We start from the raw sequence: 24,659 nt of genomic DNA, 5'->3' as shown, positions 1-24,659 counted from the left end.
CACAAGGTATACTGACAACGCCCTAAGACATACGTAGCAACCCGTTGATAACAGATCCTAAGGGAGGGGGTGTAGCTAATTACGAAAGACTACTGTTACGCTGCCATGTTGTTGTTGTTGTTATTATTATTATTATTATTACAGCTGTTGTTGTGTGAAGTGGAAATTGACAGGGCTATTCAGATTCATTAGTACTGACGATATTATTTGCTATCTGGAAAAGGCGAACCAGATAAGATTAATCAATTTCGATATTTTTAATTTCTGCATAAAGTTAGTACTTTAGCTTTTTGCTTTCGCTTTAGTTTTTTTTTTCTTTACTAGCATGTAGGTTCTATTGCGTAATTAAAAAAATTAAATATTGTGTTTTCAAGATCAATATTAAAAACTGTGTTAAGGTTAATATATTTATTAATAAAACACTGTAATATTCTTATTTATTCTTTCTGATAGTGTTATTTTTACTATTGTATTTGCTATTGTAGTGCATTATAGCTACCATTAAGTGGGCAGTTCTTAGCAGAGTACTTATGCTGCTTTTCCCATGAAAGAGGAAAGATTGTTGTCTCTTTTGAACAGAAGTGTGTATGTCAGTTGAATTCCCCCCAAAAGTATCCGTTCGCCTTTATTCTCACGATGTTTGAGACACATACAGTTTTAAACTATGACTGACACAGCAGCAAGCCTTCGACCTTCCATGCCATTACTGTTACTTTGATTGCTGCAAATAGTACGAATGATAATACTGATGATCCAGTTAAAAACAATAGCAGCACCAGTAATAATGACAGAAATGACGGGGATTATAACAACCATTAAGACAACATTCCTAATTGCATTATTTGTTCATGGTAATCCAACTTCTCTTAGAGACCTTTACCTTACAGATATTAGAGACTGTAGAAACTGGACCGTAGAAACAGGAGCAAGTACTGTATGCTACCTGCTTCATTTCCGAAAACCAGAGGAGGTTTTAAAATCAGTCTGCGCATCACTATTTTTGAGAAAAGGTACAAATTCACATGTCCAGGGTTTATTTTTAGACAACTGTTCCCTATCCACAATGTATGAGACCCGCTCAAGGAAGACATCCGCCTCCTCCCTAAAATCAAGAGCGCACCACATGTTTGTACTGCGTGCGCGAGTTCCTCCGTGTATGCCACATTGTTCTTACCAGGTAGATCATACAAATGTTTGGAATATGAGGGGTGGGGTGGGGGTACGCGTGCTTCTTGCTCTGCCCCATCTCGGGCACCAGGTGACGCTCTAGGTCCACTGTCCAAACCTTCTCCACCCAGCCCCGGTATGAATCTCATTGCCAAGTTATCAGACGTGTTTCTCCCACTTCCATCAATAACCTGCTGGTGTGATCAAGCCAAATTTATGACTGGCCAGCACTAGCACGTGACTCCTTTTAACATCCCATATTTGGGCAGTGCACGTAGAATGGAGAAAAAAATGCAAAGAAAAAAAACCCACCTATAAATCCTGGTCATTTTTAGGACAAAGCCCCCTGAACTTCCAAAGATCCACAAATCAAAAGCAATAATAATAATGGTAACAATAATAATAATAATAACAACAATAATTTCGGTTACTGAAACGTATAAAATATCAGATCTTTAATTCAATGCTCGTTTCTGTTTAAATGCGTCTGTTTTGTGCTTTCCGCGATTTTCCATAAAATGAGCTCTTACGTAGCTAACCCCTTTCCCAAGCAAACCCACGAGGCGTCTGCCTACACCATGCACAATTATGGCTATGGACCTGTCTCTGAGCTCCATGCATCTGCTTATTGTTACGGAGGGCTTGATTTCAGCGGATCCTGCACTTCCACAGCTTCTTCGAATTCCCTCAAACGGGGGGAGATGAGCACAAGTCTGCGTCATAGTCCGGACACCCCACCGCCACGACTGCAGTCTTGTTCCCCGAGACGCTCCATAAATGAAAGCGGTAATGGCACTCTAAATATTGGGCTGTACAGTCGAAAAGCCGAGGGCGACAACACGGAGAGAAGCGAAATGCCCATCAGCAAGACAAGAGCAGGCGAGATCAAAGTTGGAGCTATGCAACCCGTCCAACCAGTAAGACATCCAAATCATTCGGTTCAGCCTCCGACCGACCGCCAACAGCCACAGATATATCCCTGGATGACAAAGCTACATATGAGTCACGGTAAAGTTTGATTTTCGTTTTCTGTTTTCTGGAGGGGTAACTGGGAGACTCTCACGTTCACCATGGTCTCTTCTCCTTTTAGCCCTCTGCAGTCCATTCAGTTTTTCATTTGGAGTTTTATAGGCCATACTCGGAAATAATAAAACTCGCGGTCGTAAATTTTACGACAAAGCCATCAATTGCTCGTAAAAGTGTCCTGTTACGGCGAAGAGGCGATATGCACCCAAATTTATGACAGCATAATTGGATAAGAGAAACAAAACTCATCACAAAGCCTAGATAAAAAAATATGTGTTCAAGAATATTTAGACTGAAATCATTGTTAGTATGATTATGGCTTTGCCCATGTACAGGCTGTACAGGAAAACTGAGCTCGCTTTTGGTCACCGTGAAAAGCGTAAAATCAGATACGAGTGAAATGAACGTGATGGCTTTGAGCTGAACTTTTCACCCTGAAATTACTGCTTAATAATTCCAAAGACGCCGACTGTCTAACGATTAAATAACAACAACAACAGCATTATTATTATCATTATTATTATTATTATTATCATCATCATCATCAGCATCATCATCATCATTATATCCCACGATCACAGGAAGAATAAGACATTGTTTTAATAAAATGTAGATAATTGTACTCTCAGAACTTTTTGAAAAGTGAATAAACACGCTGTCCTTTGAGGCAGTAGCATTAATTTAGTCCCACCATTCAACCATTAATAGTTTTATGATTCCATCCATTTGGGTGCACGCATATTTTTGTGAATTGTTTTTATTTTCCGATATATTTGTAATTTACATAATTCGTAGAGATAGAAGTTATAGTAATGGTCCTCCCAGTAACCGAGATGGCTATTTTTTCTGAAAAAAGAAGTGGTAGGCAACTATAACCATCTTTGTAATATTCGGTGGCCCAAAATCATGTATACAACCGGGGTCACGTTTTTCAAGTATTTAGATATGTGTGAGCTTCGTTAACTTTAATTATAGGCCTACTGGCTGATGGTGTCTCGTGGTTAAGAAGTGCTTTTGTTTCTCTGATACTACTCCAGAACCCGACGGCAAACGGTCACGGACCAGTTACACCCGCTACCAGACTCTGGAGCTGGAGAAAGAATTCCATTTCAACCGGTACCTCACCCGTCGCAGGCGTATTGAGATCGCCAATAACCTTTGCCTGAATGAAAGGCAAATCAAAATCTGGTTCCAGAATCGGCGAATGAAGTGGAAGAAGGATTCAAAAGTCAAAGTAAAGGAGTCAATATAAAATACACACTGGGCTCGCAATGAATTATTAGAAGAGCAGGAGAAGAAAGCGTCTGTGGAGGAAGGAAACATGCGGGGATAAAACTACTTTAAGCACCAACCCTGTTTCTCAGCAGCATATTATTTGCATTTGGTATGTTCTGGTATGTTGTAAAATGTGAGAAACGTCAGAGTATGATTTAATATACACGTCAATATTGTTATAATGTTGTGGCTTTAAATTCTGTGTCTTAGTCTATGAATATGAACTCCTGAAGGGACATCTGTCCCTTGGACACACGCATCCCTTCCCCCATTCCGTGGGAGAAAGGGAACGCTCGAGATCGAACTCGGAATGTACACTCTTATTCTGTGCTGTGTCCGCACGATGACCTCTCTGAATCCATGCTTTGGACATGCTGTGACCTTGCGGTGACCCCTCCTAATCATGTCTGTCTTGACCCCTTGTCCTTGCTGATTGCAGCGCGTATTATTTGTAGCATTACTAGCAGTAGTAGTAGTAGTAGTAGCAGTAGTATTCAAGCGTAATATCTCTACTTAGTGTCTCAAGGAGGATGTTAATCTTTTTAAAGCTTTGAATGGCATATTTAATGAGGAATTTTTCGTTAAGTATACATAGCTTGTAATGGTAGAACATTTTACAGAATTGTGAGAGGTTATACTTCATATATAATTAATCCCATTCCATATATATTTGTGTATATATGAGATTTCCCCTAACTTTTGGGGATTCAAAAATGCAGCCTTCACGCAATAGCAGCAATACGGAAATTGGTGCTATTATATATATAAGTGTGCAGTTAGATGACACACATAAAAGAACAGTCTGTGTAATTAATAAGTATGGTCTGTATTAAGCACAAACATCCAAACTTCGAACTTTGACATGCTTTTATTATTATTATTATTATTATTATATTTCTTTCTTTTTTTCAAATTACTTGAACACGACATGATTTCAAAATTAAGCAGAAAAGTGGCTTTAATTTATAACAGTTGAGCTCGTTCTTTCTAACCCTTTCCAGATGCTGTCACGACCTCAAATGTGCAGAGTCCTAACACATTGGATCAATATTGACCGACTGTATAGCCGCCATCACGCGCCGAGAATAATCCGTTCGCCCCTCCCGTGAAATAAATTTCAAAGTTTAATTGCACTGCCCGATTATTGACGAAGTGGGCTTGGTTTAGAATTCTATTTCATAAGAGGTGTTGAGCCTTTAAAGTGAAAGCGGGAAGTTTGACTTTGAAATTTGAAATGTTATATATTAGCTATATACCTACCATCTTTTCTTAACCCCTTGACGGAGGGATGTCAGTCCAAATTGTTTCACGACGAGAGAGAACTGACCCCATTTTTAAGGAGGCACAATGTACGGAAATCTGGGGTGAAAACCTTAGCAATATTACTTATGATCACGAGTATTATATACATCTAAATGTCTGACGTATTATCTATGACAGAGTAAGCATGCTGGAAGGACTAAAACATTCAAATTTGTATCTGTGTGGAGGATGTAATAAAATACACGCCATTAATGTACTTGTTAACAGCTTTTAGACTATTTTTTAATCACCCAAGCAGACCCCCGCCCCCTTTGTCTCTCTGTGTGTGTGTGTGTGTGGGTGCGCGCCCATCTGCCTGTATTTACTTGTTATTTAACTGAAAAGAATGTATATTTTCACAAATATTTTGAGTCATAGCAAAAGTTGCATACGACGAGTACGATGATGACATGTTGTGCATGGCTTCGAATAGGCCTACGTAAAATAATACATACATTTTTATTAGCAAATTTGGCGCCTTACCGGATTTGTAAGGAGATTTTTCTTTGCTTTGATGCTGATTCTCGCCTGACTTCCGTTTCCTGGGGACTTATTCACAGACAGTGCAGACAACTTCCTCTAAAATTTTATGACCCTAACGCCTCATAAAACTTTACAGCGTTTCCTAGCACCTCTCAGACAAAGACAATTGTTTCCTGTTTAACACAGTGGACTCAGTTCAGGAAAGAGCTATTCTCAGAGGAAATGTTAATTACCGTATTGTCTTTGATCTGAACAGCTCGTTCTTTTTACCTCGTTTTCTTAGTGTAGTACCTCCTCACGGGGCCTATCATTGCGGATTAGAAATCGAGTGGACGGAACGGAATATTGTAAATATCTCGCAAAAATGCTCAGAATTAACATGTGACAGTGCCATGTTTCAAATTAAATAATGCTATTTTCAGAATTTGTTGTCGAAATTATTTTTTTACTTGAGTCTAGTGAGGATAGCTGCTTTGCATGAAATACATGTAAAATTCCTGTGGCCAAGACAGTAATATGATTGTTCCCTCGACAAAGTAGAATGACGCTGACTGATAAATAGAAACGAAACACATTTGTCCTAATGTATCAAATATTATAAATGTAAAATCCGTTCCAGCCGAGATAACCAGAAAAAGGACGATGTAGGCTAAAATAGCTCAAAGCGTGAGAGATGTAGGTCCAACTACTGTGTTCAGGTAGGCCTTATAGTAACTTCTGATAACAGCAAGCACTTACTTCTTCCACGTTTATGCAAATGTGTTTTGATTTGCGATGAACAATTTGCTTAACCGCTTTAATTCAAATTATTGCAATCCATCAAACTTTTTGATGTCGCTGCTCTCCACAAAAGTCACCAACCAGCGCACCAGAGAAGGAACATTTCGTTCTCAAGGATCTTAACGATCTTATTATATCAGGAACTTATTCAGAATGAAAGAACACGTTGCAACCAGTAAACAGGAATAATGAAAAGCCATATATGCCCCTTGTTTCCATTAAAAGCAACCTAAACGCCAGGTAACAGATTAATGACCCCCCTCTGATATTCGTTTCCTTTTCTTCCACAAGGTTAGTATTAATGTATGTTAGTGACCGCTGCTTTCAATTACAAACAAGGTTCATAAGCTGCGGTTTTCTTCTTTACTCTTTGTCGGTATTTCTAAGGACATTTTCCCCCATTCCATGTCAGGAATAAAAAGGAAAAACATTACTCACCCTCGCAGGCTTGTTGCAGTGCTTTACAGTTCCTAAAGAGTTCCTCTGTCTTATAAAAATAGACTCTTACACAACAAGTGTTCTCAGTTATCACACAAAACTATGAGGCCGGACAGGCTGGGGTAGCATATCGCTTTTGTTCTTTTTTGTTTCGGTCTTTCTTTTTGTACTTTTAAACTTTTGGAAGGTTATGTGTTCCAATTACCTCAAGCACTGACCATGAGTGGCTCAAAGGGAACACGTGGTACCATTAAAGTAAGTTTTATGGTTTGGGAAAGCTGACAAACCCTCAATATATTTACATCATATATAATCTTAACTGTCGGGAATTGCTGCTGTTGGCTTCTCTTATCTGGAGGACAGAGGGTATGAGGCGTTTAGTGTGGATTACCTCGCACCATACTCTGCAGCCTCATTCGCGTTCGACTTCAGCAAATGGATCCCAGACGGTGCAGTAAGTTAATAATCTTGTTTCTCTAGCTTGTAATGAAATAGACACCTGCCCCTTGTAACACCCGTGGGGGTTTAATTAATACAGTAATTTAATATTTCTTTGAGAAATGCTTTTGGTGTTCTGGCGCTAATGGTTTTCAATTACGTTTTAGATGTGCTCTGTATTTTCCTTCAGCTCTGTTTTGGTAAAGAACCTGGGATTTTTAAATCAGATAGTAGAATGCGTTTCAGTTTTTGCTCTCGTTGCTTATAGTCTCAGAGAAGCGTCTGTCGACAGGTGTCGTACATACAGTGAATTTTTGGACTGTGTTTCCTGGTTTTGTTTATCACCTTTATCCTGAGGCAGCGTCATTCTCACTCTTTTCCCGGTAAACGGCAAACGCGTGTCAAAAATGGTGTGAGACCTGGAGCGGAATGTGTTTTGCGGCGTGTTTGAACGGCTAAGTTCGTTTTTACATTCATTCGTTTAACGAATGGATTTTCTTCCAACAGGGAACTCACAGCACTGGATGTCACTGTAAATGTAAATGTGAATGTCGAAGAGGTTGCAGGTATTTAGCACTGAGTTTTCTATTAGGGACAAAACATAGGAGCCACTGAAAAGAGGCAGAAGTCAGTGGCTGAGATTGTACACAAAGAACGCTTAGAAGTATAAATGAATAAATGGAATTCGTATACGTTTGTTGCAAACGTAAAAATGAGTTCTCAGGCAATAATATCCACAAAACAAAACCAAAAGAATCATTTGCCTAAATGTTTGTTGATGTTTGAATACTTTTTAACGAGAATATTACCGCGAAGAATCCTGCACTTGCGTTTGTTGCGTTTCGAATGTTCTTCCTACTCCTTGTAGCCCACTGTCAAGGCATGTCCCTGTCGCGAGGAGACTGTGAAAAGCTAAAAGAAGGGTTAGATGGGGCCTGTTTCCGTTCTTTTATGTCTTTACGTCTTCATTATCTGTCGATTACCCGACAAGAGTCACCTCATGCGTTGACCTTATTTTGTGTAATTAAATCACGGCTATGCTCTCAACAACACTTTTCTGGCTATAATGATGCAAACGAAAAATGTTCCTGAGACATGTTTCTGAAGTTAGCATTAACTAACATTTATTTCAGTTTTATTGAGAAAACAACTTCCCCTTCCAGTACCAATAGGCCTACTAATAATATGAAGTGGGATAATATGGTATTGTTTCAAATATGGCTATGATCCTGCTGAGTGCATTGTGTCTTCATTGATGCAGTTGATCACTTACCGTTTATTGTTTTTATTGGGAAAAACATTTCGCCTGACATTTTGTGACAATGAAACCATTTTTGAAGATTATGTTGAATTTTGTTGAATTCACATTGATTTTAATTCGTAATTAAATCAATAACCTATTAGATTATGATTTCGTAAAAAATCTCTATGCTAATCCATATCTATCGCAATCATCGAGTGTGTCGATGTGTATCCTGTGTCGTATCTCATATAATAATATAATCAGTATGTGTTATATTTGATGACTACTATATCAGCAGCAGACCTGATATTATTGATAATAAATTAACGAGCTTTTGAGATTGTTCAAATCCTAATTTCCTGCTGTTAAGATTCAGCCCTACGTGCATGTCCGTTGAAATTTGTGTTGCATGCCCTCCTTGTTTTGCGATGTAATGCATGCTGGTAATTTAATGGTCCGGCCTTTTTATTCGTCACTTTACGCGATTATCCTCTAGGTATTTTGCTTGTTGTCGCTGGCTTCATTGTTCTTTAAACACAGTTCATACTCATTACATTTGTGGCAGTTTAATATTCAAGAAATTCTTTTAATTTAAAGGTAAAGCACACTCGACTGCAGCCTAATTAACTTTTGCTGTACACAAAATACTTTAACTGTTGTCTACAGAGTTTCTACTTTTAAAATGGTTTTCCAGCACTCATACGTTGCAAAAATTAAGACGTTCCTTTTCTTGTCCTGTTCTGTCCTTACAGAATGCAAAGTGATTCTCATGAAAATGTGAGACAAATGTTTGATCCAGCTGCATGCCTATAGAGTTTCAAAGTGTTAATTCCTGAACCTTAAAGGTATTGTTTAAACTATTATGTACATAATACATATAAATGCTTGATGCTGGCCATAGGAAATGGAATCCCTCTGGAAGGCTGAACTGAAATGAGCTAGTGAGTTATTTTAATGAATATGCTGCTCTTCATAGTTATCTGAAGCTGGAGTTGTTGATTCAGCAACCATGAATTTTCAGCAGTATGTAATAAATTGTTGAATATTTCCTGTGTTTGGCAGGCTTTGTAACTTTGAAAGATAATGTCAATTTCTGGTAATCCCACTCAAAATAATACTATCAACGTCTAGTCTTTCCACAACTTTTACCACTTGTGAACACATACTATAAATAACTGTAATATTATTTAACAAATTTTTTTTTTCATAAAAATCCTGTATGCATTTCTGAGTAACAGAAAGATGCCACACTGGTCAATAGAGTCAGTGTTCTGTGCTGTAGGCCTGAGTATGAATACAGACCTGCTTGGGTTGGTATGACAACCATGAGCCATAACGGCCTAAGACTCTAGTGGCACTGATAAACTTGTATGTTGTAAGCCAGGTGTCTCAAATACATTTCACTCCTTCAAAGTATTTACTGTTTCTATGGAAATAGCACTCTATTTTCTGTGCTTTCTGCATTTCAAATGCTTTCAACATTTGCTTTCCCACCTGAATGGACATCTGCAAAATGCAGAATGGTCATACTATTTTTGCATAGCCACACAAACATCTTAATATAAAAATGAGGGCGTTGTCTTAACAAATGTGACAAATTCATATTTTAATTAACAAAAGGGCAAATCACAGTAATTGTATAAAAATCATGATGCTTTAAAGTCATTCTTCATATTTTGTCTATAATAAGATGGTGATTGTTAGTGATCATTTCCAAATCCTGCCCATCCACTTTATTTGCCATCAGTCAACCTTAATTTGAGCTGATGTGCCTGGAGAAAGCAGGCCTCCATAAATGCATTTCAGAAGGATTCAAGTCCAACAATAATCTGTAGTGTGAGACTGAACAACAGTCGCATGCAGGGATTCTGTCAGTGGTTCATGAACCATTATGTTATGCTGATTACCACCAAACCTGGTATGTTGCCTATATGTACTGACATAAGCTGGATCTGCAAATCTGGACCTTTAGGCCTAGCATCTCCATGATATGAGCAAACGAGTGTACAGCTCTGCTGAGTAATTTGCAAATAAGTAAATATTATTCACTATTTGGACTATTGAGATTACAGATTACAGATATTGCTGGGAAAATCCCAGTGATCTGCTAGATTTGAATTGAATCTGTTCAACACATGGCAGCTATAAATGACAGAAAATGCCACATTTTTGTAGACCTTTCTGCTGCAGGCTGAAACATGCAGAAATCATCAGATCTCATGAAATACAAAGCTGATTTGCAAGCAATGATCTGTGGGCAGTATATTTTCAGGTTTGTTCAGTAGAAACTTGTAGGTAAAACAGTATGCCTCTTGTGAGCCAATCAATTTGCAGATGTAGTGGAGTGTTCTACTCTAATTGTTCAGATCACATAAAACCTGAATAAACTGAGAGCTTTTGAAGGTGCTTGTTGTCTAAATTTGGTAACTATGGGTCACGTGGCTTGGCTGCCATCTAGGAATTTGAAGTGTTTTTTTTTTACATTGCTTTAAATTAATGGTGTAATCTAGATTCAAGAAACTTGTGCATGCATTTCATCTGTGTATGTCCCTGTCACTTATGAATGGGGATGCTATGAAAACCTGTGATAGGCTTCCAGTATGCAGGGTGGCATCCTTGCATTTTTCCCACCAAGTAGAGCTTAAGCAATTTTTGAAAATGTATGAGCATGTGCATGTTGAGGGTAGGGAATAGAATACCACACATGCTGAGAGAGTCACAGTTTTCCCCCAGGGCTATAGCTTAAATTTGGGAGGTTTTACATGCCACCATAAAAACAGTGGATCAATAAACACTCACACACTTGCTCAGCAAAAGCCTCATCCTTCACCTCTGTGCAACACTCTGTTTGCCTTGGTGCATACCTGTTGTTGCCATTGTGTCTCTGTGTAAGGTTCTGTTATCTGTCTTCACCAGAATAGATATTAGATGATTATTTTTAAAAATATATAGATCTGCACTCCCTGGGGAACTCACCATTGTCTTTTTCATTCAGTGAGCAAGCAAACTAACAATAGGAAAGCTGTGTGGAGGGCAGTATTGTGCCCGTGGAGTCAGCTTTGTGATTAAAAAAGGTGTGCACGATTCTCTTTGCTTATACTTTGTGAAACCTGGGATGCTGAAGAGTTTATCATGCTGTCAGGGATAGATTTGCATTGTGCATTTATTCTGCTCATCAGACATGGTGAACATTTGTATGCCCAGACCCTTCCTATTTACATTCAGCCATCCCATCCATGTGGCTACCCCACAATAAAAATGTAAGTATAAGAATGCAAATAATAAGGCAAAGTTCATTTATTGCAATATAAGCTTAATGTTCAAAAGAAACTGTACACTGATCTGTGCTGTCAGGACAGGTGGGGGTCAGAAGAACTGTGAAGTGCAGTGGAAAAGGTGAGGAACCCTCCCACTGTTGTGGGGACAGCTGTGAAAGGTATAGGCTTACTGTAGAGGGGCAGAGAGATGTGAGGAGTACGCAGGAGCACTAGAAGAGATGGCAGCTTGGGGATGTCTGGACCCACTGCAGAAGCTGATGGTTTTAACAGGGAGGCAAGGACTAGTTCAAATCACATATGACCCTCACCTTGGCTCCTCATAGACCCTCTTGCAGGACCCATTCAACACCTGGAGTGGGGATTCTTCTACTCAAAACAGGAGAAATGTGCAGCATAGGGCTGTGACGATAACCGCATCACCGCAATACCGCCGTCATGTGACGCCTACCGCGGGGTTGAGCTCATTACCTCATCACCGCAATTATTTATTTATTTTAGGGCTGTCAACGTTAACGTTCGTTGGCGATTAATCTGGAAACTTTAAGGCGTTAATGTTTTACCGCAAATTAACCATATTATCAAGTTTGACCGCAACTCCCTTCCGTAATTCCAGCGCAGATATTTACCTGGCTGAATTACTGAAAGGCGTGGCAAACGCAAATGTGCTGAACGGCAAATTTCGTTTTAACCCTTTCGCATGTAACTTATTTGTTATGGTATGTAGCGCGTGTTACCTTATATGGTTCGTTATGTTTTCATTTGCGTTATTAAGTTTCTTATAGATTTCAGTTAAGCATTTGCTATATTTTTAGAGTTAAATCGCTGTTTCCTCAAAGCTAAAATGAGCTAGAATTTCTCCAATCTAGTGTTCTAATTGCACCAGTTTTAGCATATGCGCTAAACGGCTAATCACACCAGTGTGACCGTAGGCGCGAAAGGGTTAAAACGAAATTTGTTGCTTTATTACTGCGGGAAGAAAAAATTACCGTCACAGCCCTAGTGCAGCACTTAATTCAAGCAAATAGTTTCCAAGCCATGATGATGAATAATGCTACATATTTACACAAACAATACACACTTTCCAGTAGTAGAATTTTCAGTATGTATTTACTTGCATTATCAGCAATTTACTTTAACCCTTTTGCTCGTACAGTCACACTGGTGTGATTAGAACACTAGATTGGAAGAATTCTAGCTAACGGTAGCTTTGAGGAAACGTTAAATAAGTATAACGTGGCGGTGAAAGCCTTGAGAAGCTTAATAACGCTAATGAAAACATAATGAACCATGTAACATAACATGCCTGCTACATAGCATAAAATAAGTCACATATGAAAGGGTTAAATTTTACTTGGAATTTTTAGCCTTTCAGTAAGCCGGCATTGAATTCTGATAATCAAGATGGTTCCACAGCAATAACTCTCCACCATCATTTTAAACCTCATGCCCACAAGAATGTTGCTTTGTCCATCTCAACCTACCCAATTGGTTGATTACAAAAAGGCGGTATTTACATGAATGTTAATTTATCAAACAAATGAGTAGTGAATGGCTACCATTTCCAGAATGGCATTCTGAATGTTAACGATGTGGGTGACCACATGCCCGCTGACTGGTATGTGGTTTACCACAGTAAGTGTGCTGCTCTGTATGCCCGGGCTACACTGGCTGATGTGCATTGGGCTGTTCCACAAAGAAGCCTTGATTCATTGCAGAAAAGGGAACTCGGTTCCCTTGCTGGGGAATCCACAGTGAGGATGATGTAATCTCATTCTGCTATGTCAGTGAGCATCGGTCAGTGTGCGGTCTCTGTACCATCTCTGTGTGGTGGTCAGGTCTGCTAATGGTGACTGTGCTGGATTGCTGATGCAGTTACTTGATGCAGTGGAGCTGGCAGTGCAAATGCCATCTGATGGCTGAAGCCTAACGATTTGTCCAATCTCTCACTCTGGGGTAAATCTGTTGAATATTGGCCACACATCACAAAGCATAAACATTAAAATACATATGAATAAAATAATCTTGAAGATTCTTTCAACATTGTTTATCATCAGTCCTATGTCATGTAATTATTGCATATTAAATGTCTGAATAATGATTTAATTATTTCCTTCTTTGCTGCCATCCTGGGTGCATGACCACACATATTACAGGTGTGTTCCTATTAGCTATTTCTATGATACTCTTGGCTACACAACATAAATACTGTACCTTTGTTTTGGTCTGATATTACTAGTGGCATAAATATGTAGTGAGCTGTGCCAATCACAGCAAAGCATGCTACAAATTATATATGGCATGACGTATTTACACCAAGGATAGGATATTAGACCTGGAAAAAAGTTCATATTATGGAGCACATTAGCGACCCCTGTATTAAGGAAACTCCACACAGCCCCCACGTCCCCCATCCATTTCACCCCCACCCATCCCCCCATCCCCCAAGGAAAATAACAATCTCCTCTAGGGCATCGTTTCTCAAACCTCTCCTGGAGGACCCCTTGTCCTGCATATTTTAGATCTCTCTCTGCTCCAACACAGCTGATTTAAATGATCAGTTTGTTACTAAGCAGCTTCAGGAGTTCATAACGAGTTGATCATTTGAATCAGCTGTGTTGGAGCAGGGAGAGATTTAAAACATGCAGGACAAGGGGTCCTCCAGGAAAGGTTTGAGAAACGCTGCTCTAGGGTGTGTTTATTTGGCATAGCACTGAAGCAGAGAAAGGCTTTGTGAACCATAAAACAGATGGGATTGGTAATGTGACACTGATATGAACCAATCATGGTGTTCTGCTGTGGACAAAGTGCACAAGTGGCAAAGTATTTTGATTGTTTTACATAAGCCAGCGTTAACAGCATGTCATAGTTTTACCCACACCAGGGTTCATGAAGCCTTCCACTTCCATCACTACAAAACATGCCCCTTTGTATTGTACAGAGTACGAAGATGAAACAATTCAGAATGAGGGTTACGTGAAGCTGCAGTCCGGGCTCCTCTCCTTCAAGCAGTTTTATGACAGACATTACAGAAATTAGTTGCTGGCCCAGAATAAAATGTACTGAGGGATCCCTCCAGAATCTGAAGATGATGTTGACCCTTGTCATAAAATCCATGTTTCCACCTGTATTTTTCCAGAATACCAAATAGAGAATAGTTTTCACCGATGGTCATATACTGTATCCACCTCTGTTACTGTGATCTTTTTTGAGTTAGCGTGTATGTGCTGAAGCAGTGCCCCTGTTTCATAAACCACTCGTAAGCAGCTTGATTACATTTATAAAAACTCACAAATGCTTTCTAACAGTAAATTACATCACCAGGTTTTGTATGATTTTGTATGGTTTTGTATGACTATTGTTTTTAAATCCATTTTCTGTGAGTTGTTCAATAAAACTGTTGAATGATTTCATTAAAATGGGGTCATACTGTACTTCTTGCTTTGCTGAAACTCTACAGTTTCTATTTGTCTTTATTTCATGTGTATATGTTCCATTACAGAATTGTCAAAGGTGATATTATAATACTAATTGCATTTTACACCTGAAGTTTTTGGCAGACATAAGAAATAGCTTGAACAATGAAGTTGCACAGATTCTAGCGAAAGTGCCAAGCCAAAAAAACAGAGAGGTTACTAAGAGCTGTGAGTGGTACTCTCTTGTAAGAAACCCTCCCTCACTTCAGTAATCTGTAACCGTACTAGGACCAGGAATGAAACAGTGCCCTTGGCCTGTTTCCTCGTTGCTCATATGTACTCAATGTTATCCATTTTACATTCACATTTACATTTATTCATTCAGCAGACGCTTTTATTCAAAGCGACATACAAAAGTGCATATAGTGGGCAAACAACAGGCAAGATGTGTACAGGTCATACAATGTAGATAGTGCTGAAGCTGGGCACAAGGTCAGTGTAGCGAGACGGAACTAATCTGATCTAAGGTTACTTAGTGCTGCTATACTACTACAAGTGCGAGTCAAGAATCTTAGATTTACAAGGTCAAATGGCAAGGGTGCCAGTCCAGGTAGGGTCTGAAGAGGTGTGTCTTCAGCCCACGTCTGAAGGAGTGAAGGAGTTGTTCTCAGGGGGTGGGGAGTTCATTCCACCACTGGGGGCCAATGATGGAAAGGCGACGTTGTGAGGAGTGTGGGTTTTTGTTCTGTTGGTGGGAGGAGGGAGTCGTCTGGGTGTAGCGGAACGAAGTTGTCGAGCGCGTGCATAGGGTAGGATGAGGTCCTGGAGGTAGGTCAGGCGGTCTTTCTTGCAGCAGAAAAGGTGAGGGTCAAGGTTTTGAAGCGGATCCTGGCTATGACCAGGAGCCAGTGGAGGGATCTCAGTAAGGGGGTGATGCAGCAGAACTTTGGGAGGTTGTAGATCAGCCTAGCAGCTGCGTTTTGGTTGAGCTGCTGTGGCTGAATGGTGCAGGCTAGGAGGTTTGCAAGGAGGGAATTCCAATAGTCCAGGCGGGACAGCACAATGGCCTGGACAAGCAGCTGGGTGGAGTAGGTGGTCAGAAAGGGGCGAATCCTCCTGATGTTGAAGAGAAGGAATCGACAGGAGTGTGTTGTCTGCGAGATATAGTCGTTGAAGTCCAGCCTGTTGTCGAGGGTGATGCCCAGGCTCTTCACCGATGTAGAGGAAGTTACTGTGGTGCCGTCAACAAGAAGAAGAGGAGAAGAGGAGAGAGCTTGGCCGGGATGAAGAGTAGATCGGTCTTGTCCAGGTTAAGATGGAGGCCATTCATTTGGAGATGTCAGCCAGGCATGCAGAGATCTCTTTGTTGGCCTGGGGAGTGGAGGGAGGAAAATAGAAGATTAGTTGAGAGTCATTGGCATAGCAGTGGTAGGAGAAACCATGTGAGTTAATAACCGAACCAAGTGAGTTGATGTAGATAGAGAAGAGGAGGGGTCCGAATACAGAGCCCTGGGGGATGCCTGTAGTGAGGGGAGTGGGTGTGGAGGTGGAGCCTTTCCAGTAGACCTGGGAAGATCTACCGGTCAGGTAGGGACTGAACCAAGAAAGGGCGGTGATGAGAGATGCCAATCTCCGAGAGCTTGGCAATGAGCAGCTGGTGATTGATGACTGTATCAAACACAGCAGAGAGATCGAGGAGGATTAGAACTGAGGACAGGTCGGAGGCTCTAGCTGTGTGGAGGGCGTCTGTCACCACCAGGAGTGCCGTTTCAGTTGAGTGCCCGGGTCTGAACCCGAACTGGTGGGGCTTCCAGGAGGTTGTGCTTGTGGAGAAAGGGAGACAGTTGGTTAAGTACAGCACGTTCAAGGGATTTGGATACAAATGGTGGGACGTTGCGCAGTTCTTTGTGAGCACAAGGTCGAGCTGGTTGCCGGTTTTGTGAAGTGTAGAGGTTTTGCAGAGGTTAAATAAGTAGGTGCACAACTTCACATTTGTATGAGTTCTGTTGTATTACAGTTGTTTTGTTATTACTGTTGATTCTGTTGCACTTGCCAGTGTTTTTCCATCTTGTCTTTCTGATGTCCTGATGGTAAACCTTCCTTTTGGAATAGTAATTCCCTCCCCACCCCAATTATTGGATAAAGGAAATGCTGAGAATTATAATAAAACAATTGCAAATAAAGAAACAGGTAACAATAAAGTAAGTAAATAAATAGTTTTTAGTATTGATAAGCAAGGTTGAATTATCATGCATCTTATCAATCATCATGTAATTGACCCTGCTCTAAAATGGTTTTCAAATCATTTTTGAGTGCTTCAGAACAGGCGGGTGGTGTTGATATTAAGGATTATGGCTCTTAAGAGACAATCCTTACTAATTCAATTGATGTACAGTGTACTCATTTCAGAAATGGCTGGCCCGCTAATACAATCAATCCCACCTGAGCACATTCTCCTAGTTCTCTTAATTAACGTTGCATGGTCAGATCACTAGCGGTAGAGCTAATCTAATCAAGCACGGTCTCATGAGGTTAATGTCAGTTAGGAATGGGTGTTTGTCTCTCACATGCCACTATAATGGTCATGAAGCAGCATCGGCAAAAATGCTGACAGAAACTCAAAGTCCAATGCTTCACGGGTCCACTATCTCACAGAAGAGAGCATACACACTCTCTGACAAATGGAACAGACTAGGCTGGATAAAATTGTAACAGCTCTTGATCCTTATATGGACACACACATTGTTGCAATACGTAAAGCAGTAATGAAATATATGCAAGCAATTGTTAGCTTGTTAGGTATTTCCAAATACTTGGCATAAGTAAGATGTCCTGGTAGATGGTGCCTTCTTAGTTTCTCAGTAATCCACTCTGACCATTTCAAAATTTTCAGAGTGTTTGTTTATGAAAAAAACTGCACATGCTCATTGCTGTTGATGCATATTTTTGTAGATGTATTTTTTCCCAATTAGTAAACTCAAAATGCTATTAAAAATTTGTTCACAACTTTGGGCTGTAAGGGGACCAATGCCTTGATTAGACATTGGGACAGGGGCATTTGATTGTGACATCATCATAAATCTGATACTCATGTCATCCAAACTCTGTTGTGGCATAATGTCTATTGTTATTGTGACATCATCCACTGTGGCATCATCGTTCTGTCACATCCTCACCACCCAATTGGCGTTACACCTACATTCACTAAAATACGTTCAGACTTACCTATGGATTGATCTGGGTTGTCATTTACTTGTGGTTTCATTAAGGGGCTGTGTTGTTGTGGTTGGCTCATAAGCGTTGCCCTTATCTCTTAGAATAATACAAAAATTTATAAACACTATAAACTCATCATGGTTTCCTGAAAATGAAATGAAACAACAAACAAAAAGTAGAAATGATTAATACATTTAATATCAAGAGACCAGAAGAAAACTGGTTAAAAGAACTTTATATTTATTAATAATAATATGCAAAGGAAATTTTACTGTTGAGTACATATTCTGATATAAAATGTTTGTTCGCTGATTTTGTTATATGTCTTTTAATTCAGAGACTTATGGCAGGGCTGTCATTTACCACTTGTAACAAAGGTCAGTGCACAACAATGCATAACCTGGTGTAATGAGTACAAAACCTGGACTTCCGAGGAGGGGAAGAAAGTAATATGGTCAGATGAATTGCCCTCTATCTATTCTACTCTTTTTCCTATATCTAAATGGGTTCCTGTTTGGCGAAAGCCAAAGGAAGCCCTTAACCCAGATTGCCTGTTCCCAAGTGTTATAAATGGTGGTGGATCTGTTACGGTATGGGTAGCTATCTCATGGGGGCCATTGGGTCTGATTATTACTCAGCATGCTATAATTATGGCCAAGGAATACAAAGCCAGAGCACAAGCGCACCCAATACTGCATACATTCCTCAAGATGTTTCCATATTCCTAGAGGATAATGCCCCCCACACACACTGCTAAACAGATTGAGTGGTTTCATGATCACCAGGATGAAGTCACACATCTACCTTGGCTTCCCCAATTTCAAGATCTAAACATCATTGAACCTTTGTAGGAGGATCTGGAACATAGAGTACGGATTAGATAGTAATGATAGATTTTCACACCCTTCATCTTTCAAAGAAATTGAGGCTTAAATAGTCCAGTATCCCACTAGAAGTTCAAAACCTGTATAATAGCATTCCAAGAAGGACTGAAGCTGTTCTATAGCCAACAGGTGGCCAAACTCTTAAAAACCAAAAACCAAAAACCAAAATAATCTGGGGCATCTCCCTACAAGATTAATTTATGTGTTCAACAATTAAACCTACAGATATGTTTTAGACTTGACATACACAAACTGTGTATTGTTTACCACAGGTTTGTCAATTTGTTAACTGTATTACATTTGTTCCTTTTAAATAAGGTGTGAATATTCATGCAATTTTCGATGTTTCCCTGTGTTTTATGCTGCAGTCCTGCTTGATCCAGTTAATTTATGCTCTCTTAATATTCTGGTTATTGTATGTGTTCACACAGGTGCTAGTATTAAAACAGCACGTTCACATATTTGAATAGCTAATAAAAGCCATATAATTGCGGCCAGCAATAATCCGTGCCAGTGCGTTTTATTTCAGCGCAAAATGGTATGACTTCTGCTTTAAAATGACATTTACCAGGTATCACCGGTGGCATGACACTGGCTTCAATTAATTGTTAATATAACGAAAACTGGGCATAGGCTTCATCATACCGTCTTGCTAGTAAGATAAGTAAAAGTTTCCTTTTATGTAAACGCTGACTGAGACTTAATAAAGCAAAGAATCCACACAGTTTTCGTGGCTGTGAAAAATGAATTCACCAGAGCTCAATATCAAATAAAATTTCATTTAAGTAATTTCTAATTTTCATTACACCTCAGAGTGGATTACTTGTATGTCACTATAGCAAGAACGGTAATACAAACCCAGAGAAGGCTATAGTCAAAACATCCGTCTCCGATGTGTTTAATAATAATAAACTCACCGACACACACAAATAGGACTGGCTGTCGTGATGTCAATCAAGTAAGAGTCAAGAAGGATCCGGCGCAATACGTGTGTTTAAACGTTTCAAAATGGGCTATTTCATGGTGTGGTTACAGAATGCTGCTGCATGTAACAGCACCTACATATCATGGTATCCTAACGAATATAATGTACGTTCAAAGTACTTAATATTTCGTTCACCTCTGCACACTCGAAAGCATTTTATAACGTATTGACGGACGAATAATTTCCCGCAGAAAATGAATCGATTCTGTCGAGACACTGTTAAAAACAAAACAAATAAAATTACATAAGCAATAGACATATTTAGCCTCACATATTAATAAACGATCGCATTTGTCTTTTCGTTTGAAAACAGAATAGAGTTAAAGTTAAAGTGGGGAAATGTGAGTGAACAGAAAAATCAAAGACGTCTGCATACATTCGGAAAATGTAATTCTAATATATTTTCATTTCAACAGACGCCAGAAAGACGAAACGGAGAAATGGGGAAACATACAGACGTGAGTAAGTGTCATTTTTAATATATATATTGTCGTGTTCTACTACCTACCTACTTCTGTCCCACCCGCTCCTCAGCTGTTCCCCTGCAGTGAAAGTGCTGTCTTTCGCCAGAGGGGGCAGTATTCCTCGACAATCGCGAGGAAGTGGGGGGAAAAAACAGCTGCAGACCATAGCGAAGGTGCGTCATATTTCGTCGGATTTGTATAGACAATATGTTGGGTGTACCATACTATTACATTCAGTACTCACATAAGCATCCAAAAAGTGCAGAGTAACACAAGGAGAACATATTGCGTATGGAGACAAATATTTTTGATTGTCGGGACAGATTTCTGGTGACAAGGAATGAACAATAAAAATGTTGTGTGACTGCAGACTAAGTGCCACACTGTCTTACATTAATCATGAAAAAATGAGATTATTGGTAACCAATTAAGTTATGTTTGTGGATTGACCTCGGATCAATTTATGCAGGGATACTTAGCTGGTTTCTTATAATAACGTCGTGATGGTACACTACCCCACATAATAATTGACAATAACCAGCGTCGAAAAGGTAGTAATATTTTGGAATTTTGTGCTTTTTTGTTTTTATGTCTTCATTTGCTCACCCGATGTTTTCAAACGCTCTAGCCTTTAGTGCTTAACTGTCCGCGCACGAAGTTCACCGAAACCGTTCTTGGCGTGAAAGGCAAGCTACTATTTGTCTCAACAGGCCGTCAATGTTGCTGTGCTGCTATAATACGAAGGTTAACAAATGGTAATCTATGAAATAACGTCTGTAGCCATAGATCTTTCTGCAAACTCTCGAGTATGCATGTCCAGACTCGGGCTGGTAGTTGACGTCACGACTAATTAAGATAAGAGCTGGACTGTGGTGTAAAATTAAACATCATTACGCCCTCCTTTTCAAACATATCACAGTCTAATTAGATCAAGAGACGCGGAAAAAAGAGTTTCTAGGTATAATAATAATAATAATAATAATAATAATAATAATAATAATATGTCGTTAGTCAAAGTAGCACTGATGGTAAACAACAGCAGGAAATTATTATAGCTCGCGTCACTATTCAGGGAGCAGTCTAAACGAACACACAAGGATTTAGTTATCACGTTTGGAATCTCACTATTTTATCAGTTCTGTTGGGATCGAATCTGTATGGCATATTTATCTGTCTTCTTATTCATAAATCGACAAGGAGGTGATATGTGGACAGCCGTCATCAATGGACAGAGAGCAACCTAAGTGTGTCACTTTATAAGTCCTTGAGTCATCGTCAATATTCAATATCTAGACTACGCTCGCACGTAGTGAGCGAATTTTATGCGAGACTCATTACGGATAATCATCTTCCAGAGCTCTTTTTTGAGTTGTATAATTACCTGTATTATTACTTGACCTGTATTATTATTTGTTACTTGTATGATTATTAATATCTGTACTTCTGTGTTACTGTTATTACTAGTACTGCTGTAACTACCATCACCATCTAACGGCAAAACTTGTTAGTTCGTTGTATACTTGTATACAGAGTGCTGAGAAAAGAAACGAATTTTGATATCTTTAGCGATTAGTGCATGGGAGTTGGTAACACGATACTCTGGTTATAAGTTATGGTGCAAACCTTATTTTCTTCCTTAAAGATATTGGAAAACAATATGAGAGTTTTTCCTTTCATTTCCTCTGAACTTAAAGCATAGAGCTATATTTCTCCAAATATCTTAAATTACAAAAAAAAAAAAAAAAATTCGCAGCACTGTCCATTGGAGCACAGCCTTCGTCGTCCTCTGAAATTAAAGGAAATGTATACTAACAATTACAAAAAAAATGTTGCGACAAACTCCAACAAAAGGTAATATATACGTTTTGGTGACTTCTTACGGATTTTGCTCTTTCAGATTGTTTCGTTAATAAAATTGCAAACGCCAATGAAATCATGCCATACGACCAGGCGTAATTACGAAAATCATAAAAACATTCCCTTACAGCAATGTTTCGGAAACTGTTGCCATTGGTGTTGTACTGAAGGACAAATGCACATACCATCATCCTGATGTGACCTCACGGGGTCATAACTATTGTGGTACAGACTACAGATTATTCTTACAATATCATCAATATTTAAATCTCAGAGGCAAATACTAAAATTCGGAATGGCATAATCAGGATTAGCACCAGCACTTAAAAGGTAATTTTGTGTCTGTGTTCATTTTAATATTAAATATCTCTATAAGGTTGGAAGGCGCAGTCACGACCCTTGGAATGACGGTAGTCATTAGTAGCCAATTGAAGATGAAATTACAGTAAACGTAATTAGTGTTTGTAGCTGTAAAAGGTTTGAGACCGACCATCTGATTTTACTTCGTGAACAACTGAAGAGAAGTGGAAGTGTAAACTACTGCGTCCAAAGTAATGTACTAACCCGTTTCCCGCTCTTCGGTCTTTATGTCACACGAACATATCTAAAGAGCAGAGTTATTTAAATCAGCGTTTCTCAAACCTCTCCTGGAGGACCCCTTGTCCTGCATGTTTTAGATCTCTCCCTGCTCCAACACAGCTGATTCAAATGATCAGTTTGTTATTAAACAGCTTCAGGAGTTCATAACGAGTTGATCATTTGAATCAGCTGTGTTGGAGCAGGGAGAGATCTAAAACATGCAGGACAAGGGGCCCTCCAGGAGAGGTTTGAAAACTCTGATTTAAATCATATCAGTGGCACTGATTTATTATACTTCCGTGTGTGCACCAATTGCCAGGCTCAAAACTCTGAAGGGCATGTAGGCGTGAGACATTCCATAAACTATCAAACTATTCAACAAATAGAGAATGTGTGTGTGTGTAAATAGGCTGTATTGAAAAAAAACGTCACTAGGGCCAGGTATTTTAAAAATCGATGTGATTCGAGTAATGTGAAGTGTAAGTGGCATCACGCATCTTTTCGTTTCATTTCAAAGTTGTGTTATCCAATATCAACGAAGAACATATTTTGAGGTGGACGGAATAGTTTTCTTCTCTGGATATGACGTTTTGTGCGCGTGCACCCTATTTTGTCTAAAACACAATTAAACAGTTACTGTGTTTTAAGGAGGCAAAACGGTTTTTAGTCACTCCAGAAAGATGGAAGTCATGGCTATACCTGAAAATAATACATAGCAGGAAAGATTTAACGTAGTTTGTTGTTGTCTGGTTTAGCTTTTATCAGACAGAAAGTGAAGTGTCAAGACGCGAAGCGGAGAATTGTTCATGTAACCATGTCTATATAGCGTCTACTGTTAAAGGCCATATTAAATCACATCACCGGCACGTAATTCAAATTCACGTAAAATGTATAATAATAATAATAATAATAATAATAATAATAATAGCATTGTCTTAGCAGGTGAAACAGTTAAATTACAAACTCATCATATTCAGATTCTCACAAATAATATTAGCTGTACTCTTAAGTAACAAATGTAGCACGATGCATAATTGGGAATTTGAAAGTAAAAGCTGCCTACCGGGACCGCTCGACAAGAAGTGATAGTTCCAGGGCTCTCTGGACGTGAAGAGTTCATGAACTGTGTGTCACCAACCCATAAAGATGATACAGATTCACAGTTTTCCGGGAGGCACAGAAACAGCAAGAGGACATCATGATTGTGTGTGTGTGTGTGTGGGGGGGGGGGGGGTAGCTGAGGAACACCTTTGTTTGATGGCTATTTTGACATAAAAAGTAAACTAAGGCTCACGCTTAAACACATCCACACTCTGTAGAACTATCGGTGGAAAACCTTGGTATTTCCTAACATAAGAGTTAAAAATCCAATTAGTTCGCCCCGGGCTGCTTTTTTCTGGTACTATGTTATAACTAGTTATTGAACTAGGTACAAGATCTAAATGACATTTGTGTGAAGACAAATTTCATTGGTGTTTCCTCATCAATAATTTCTTGGCAGTGAACTATTGGAACGAGTCAAACGCTAGAGGTGAAACGCAGGTCAGCCTGTCTAAGTAATATTAAAATGCGCCCACGAGAGAGAGAGAGGAAAAGAGAGAGAGGGTGGGGGCGTGCCGACGTTCTCTATTTGCATGCATTTTCCACAAAAGAAAAAGCACTTTTTTTGTAGTTAGGTCAAGAGTCGGCTTTTCCTGGTGCACAGTGCTTCATTATCAAAACAGATATTAAACCAAATCACCAGCCCCGAGTACAACAGTAAAAAATACGTTAAATGCCCACGAGAAATAAAATAAAATCTGTTATGGCAAGGTAAACAGCACATTCCATT

The 24,659-nt window shown here is 39.3% G+C and overlaps 1 protein-coding gene across 1 annotated transcript; it reads left to right on the top strand.

Annotated features, from left to right (window-relative positions):
- The first annotated feature begins 1,685 nt into the window (after positions 1-1,685).
- LOC118779546 (homeobox protein Hox-C5-like) lies at positions 1,686-3,445 on the top strand. The gene is made up of 2 exons (XM_036531708.1): positions 1,686-2,175; positions 3,231-3,445. The coding sequence occupies exons 1-2, from the start codon at positions 1,686-1,688 to the stop codon at positions 3,443-3,445; spliced, it is 705 nt and encodes a 234-aa protein (XP_036387601.1).
- Positions 3,446-24,659: the final 21,214 nt, after the last annotated feature.

This window comes from Megalops cyprinoides, chromosome 6, assembly GCF_013368585.1.
Source record: "Megalops cyprinoides isolate fMegCyp1 chromosome 6, fMegCyp1.pri, whole genome shotgun sequence".
NCBI classification, from domain to species: Eukaryota; Metazoa; Chordata; class Actinopteri; order Elopiformes; family Megalopidae; genus Megalops; species Megalops cyprinoides.
The sequence above is the reverse complement of the archived record's forward strand: the minus strand, read 5'-3'. Positions and strand labels throughout refer to the sequence as shown.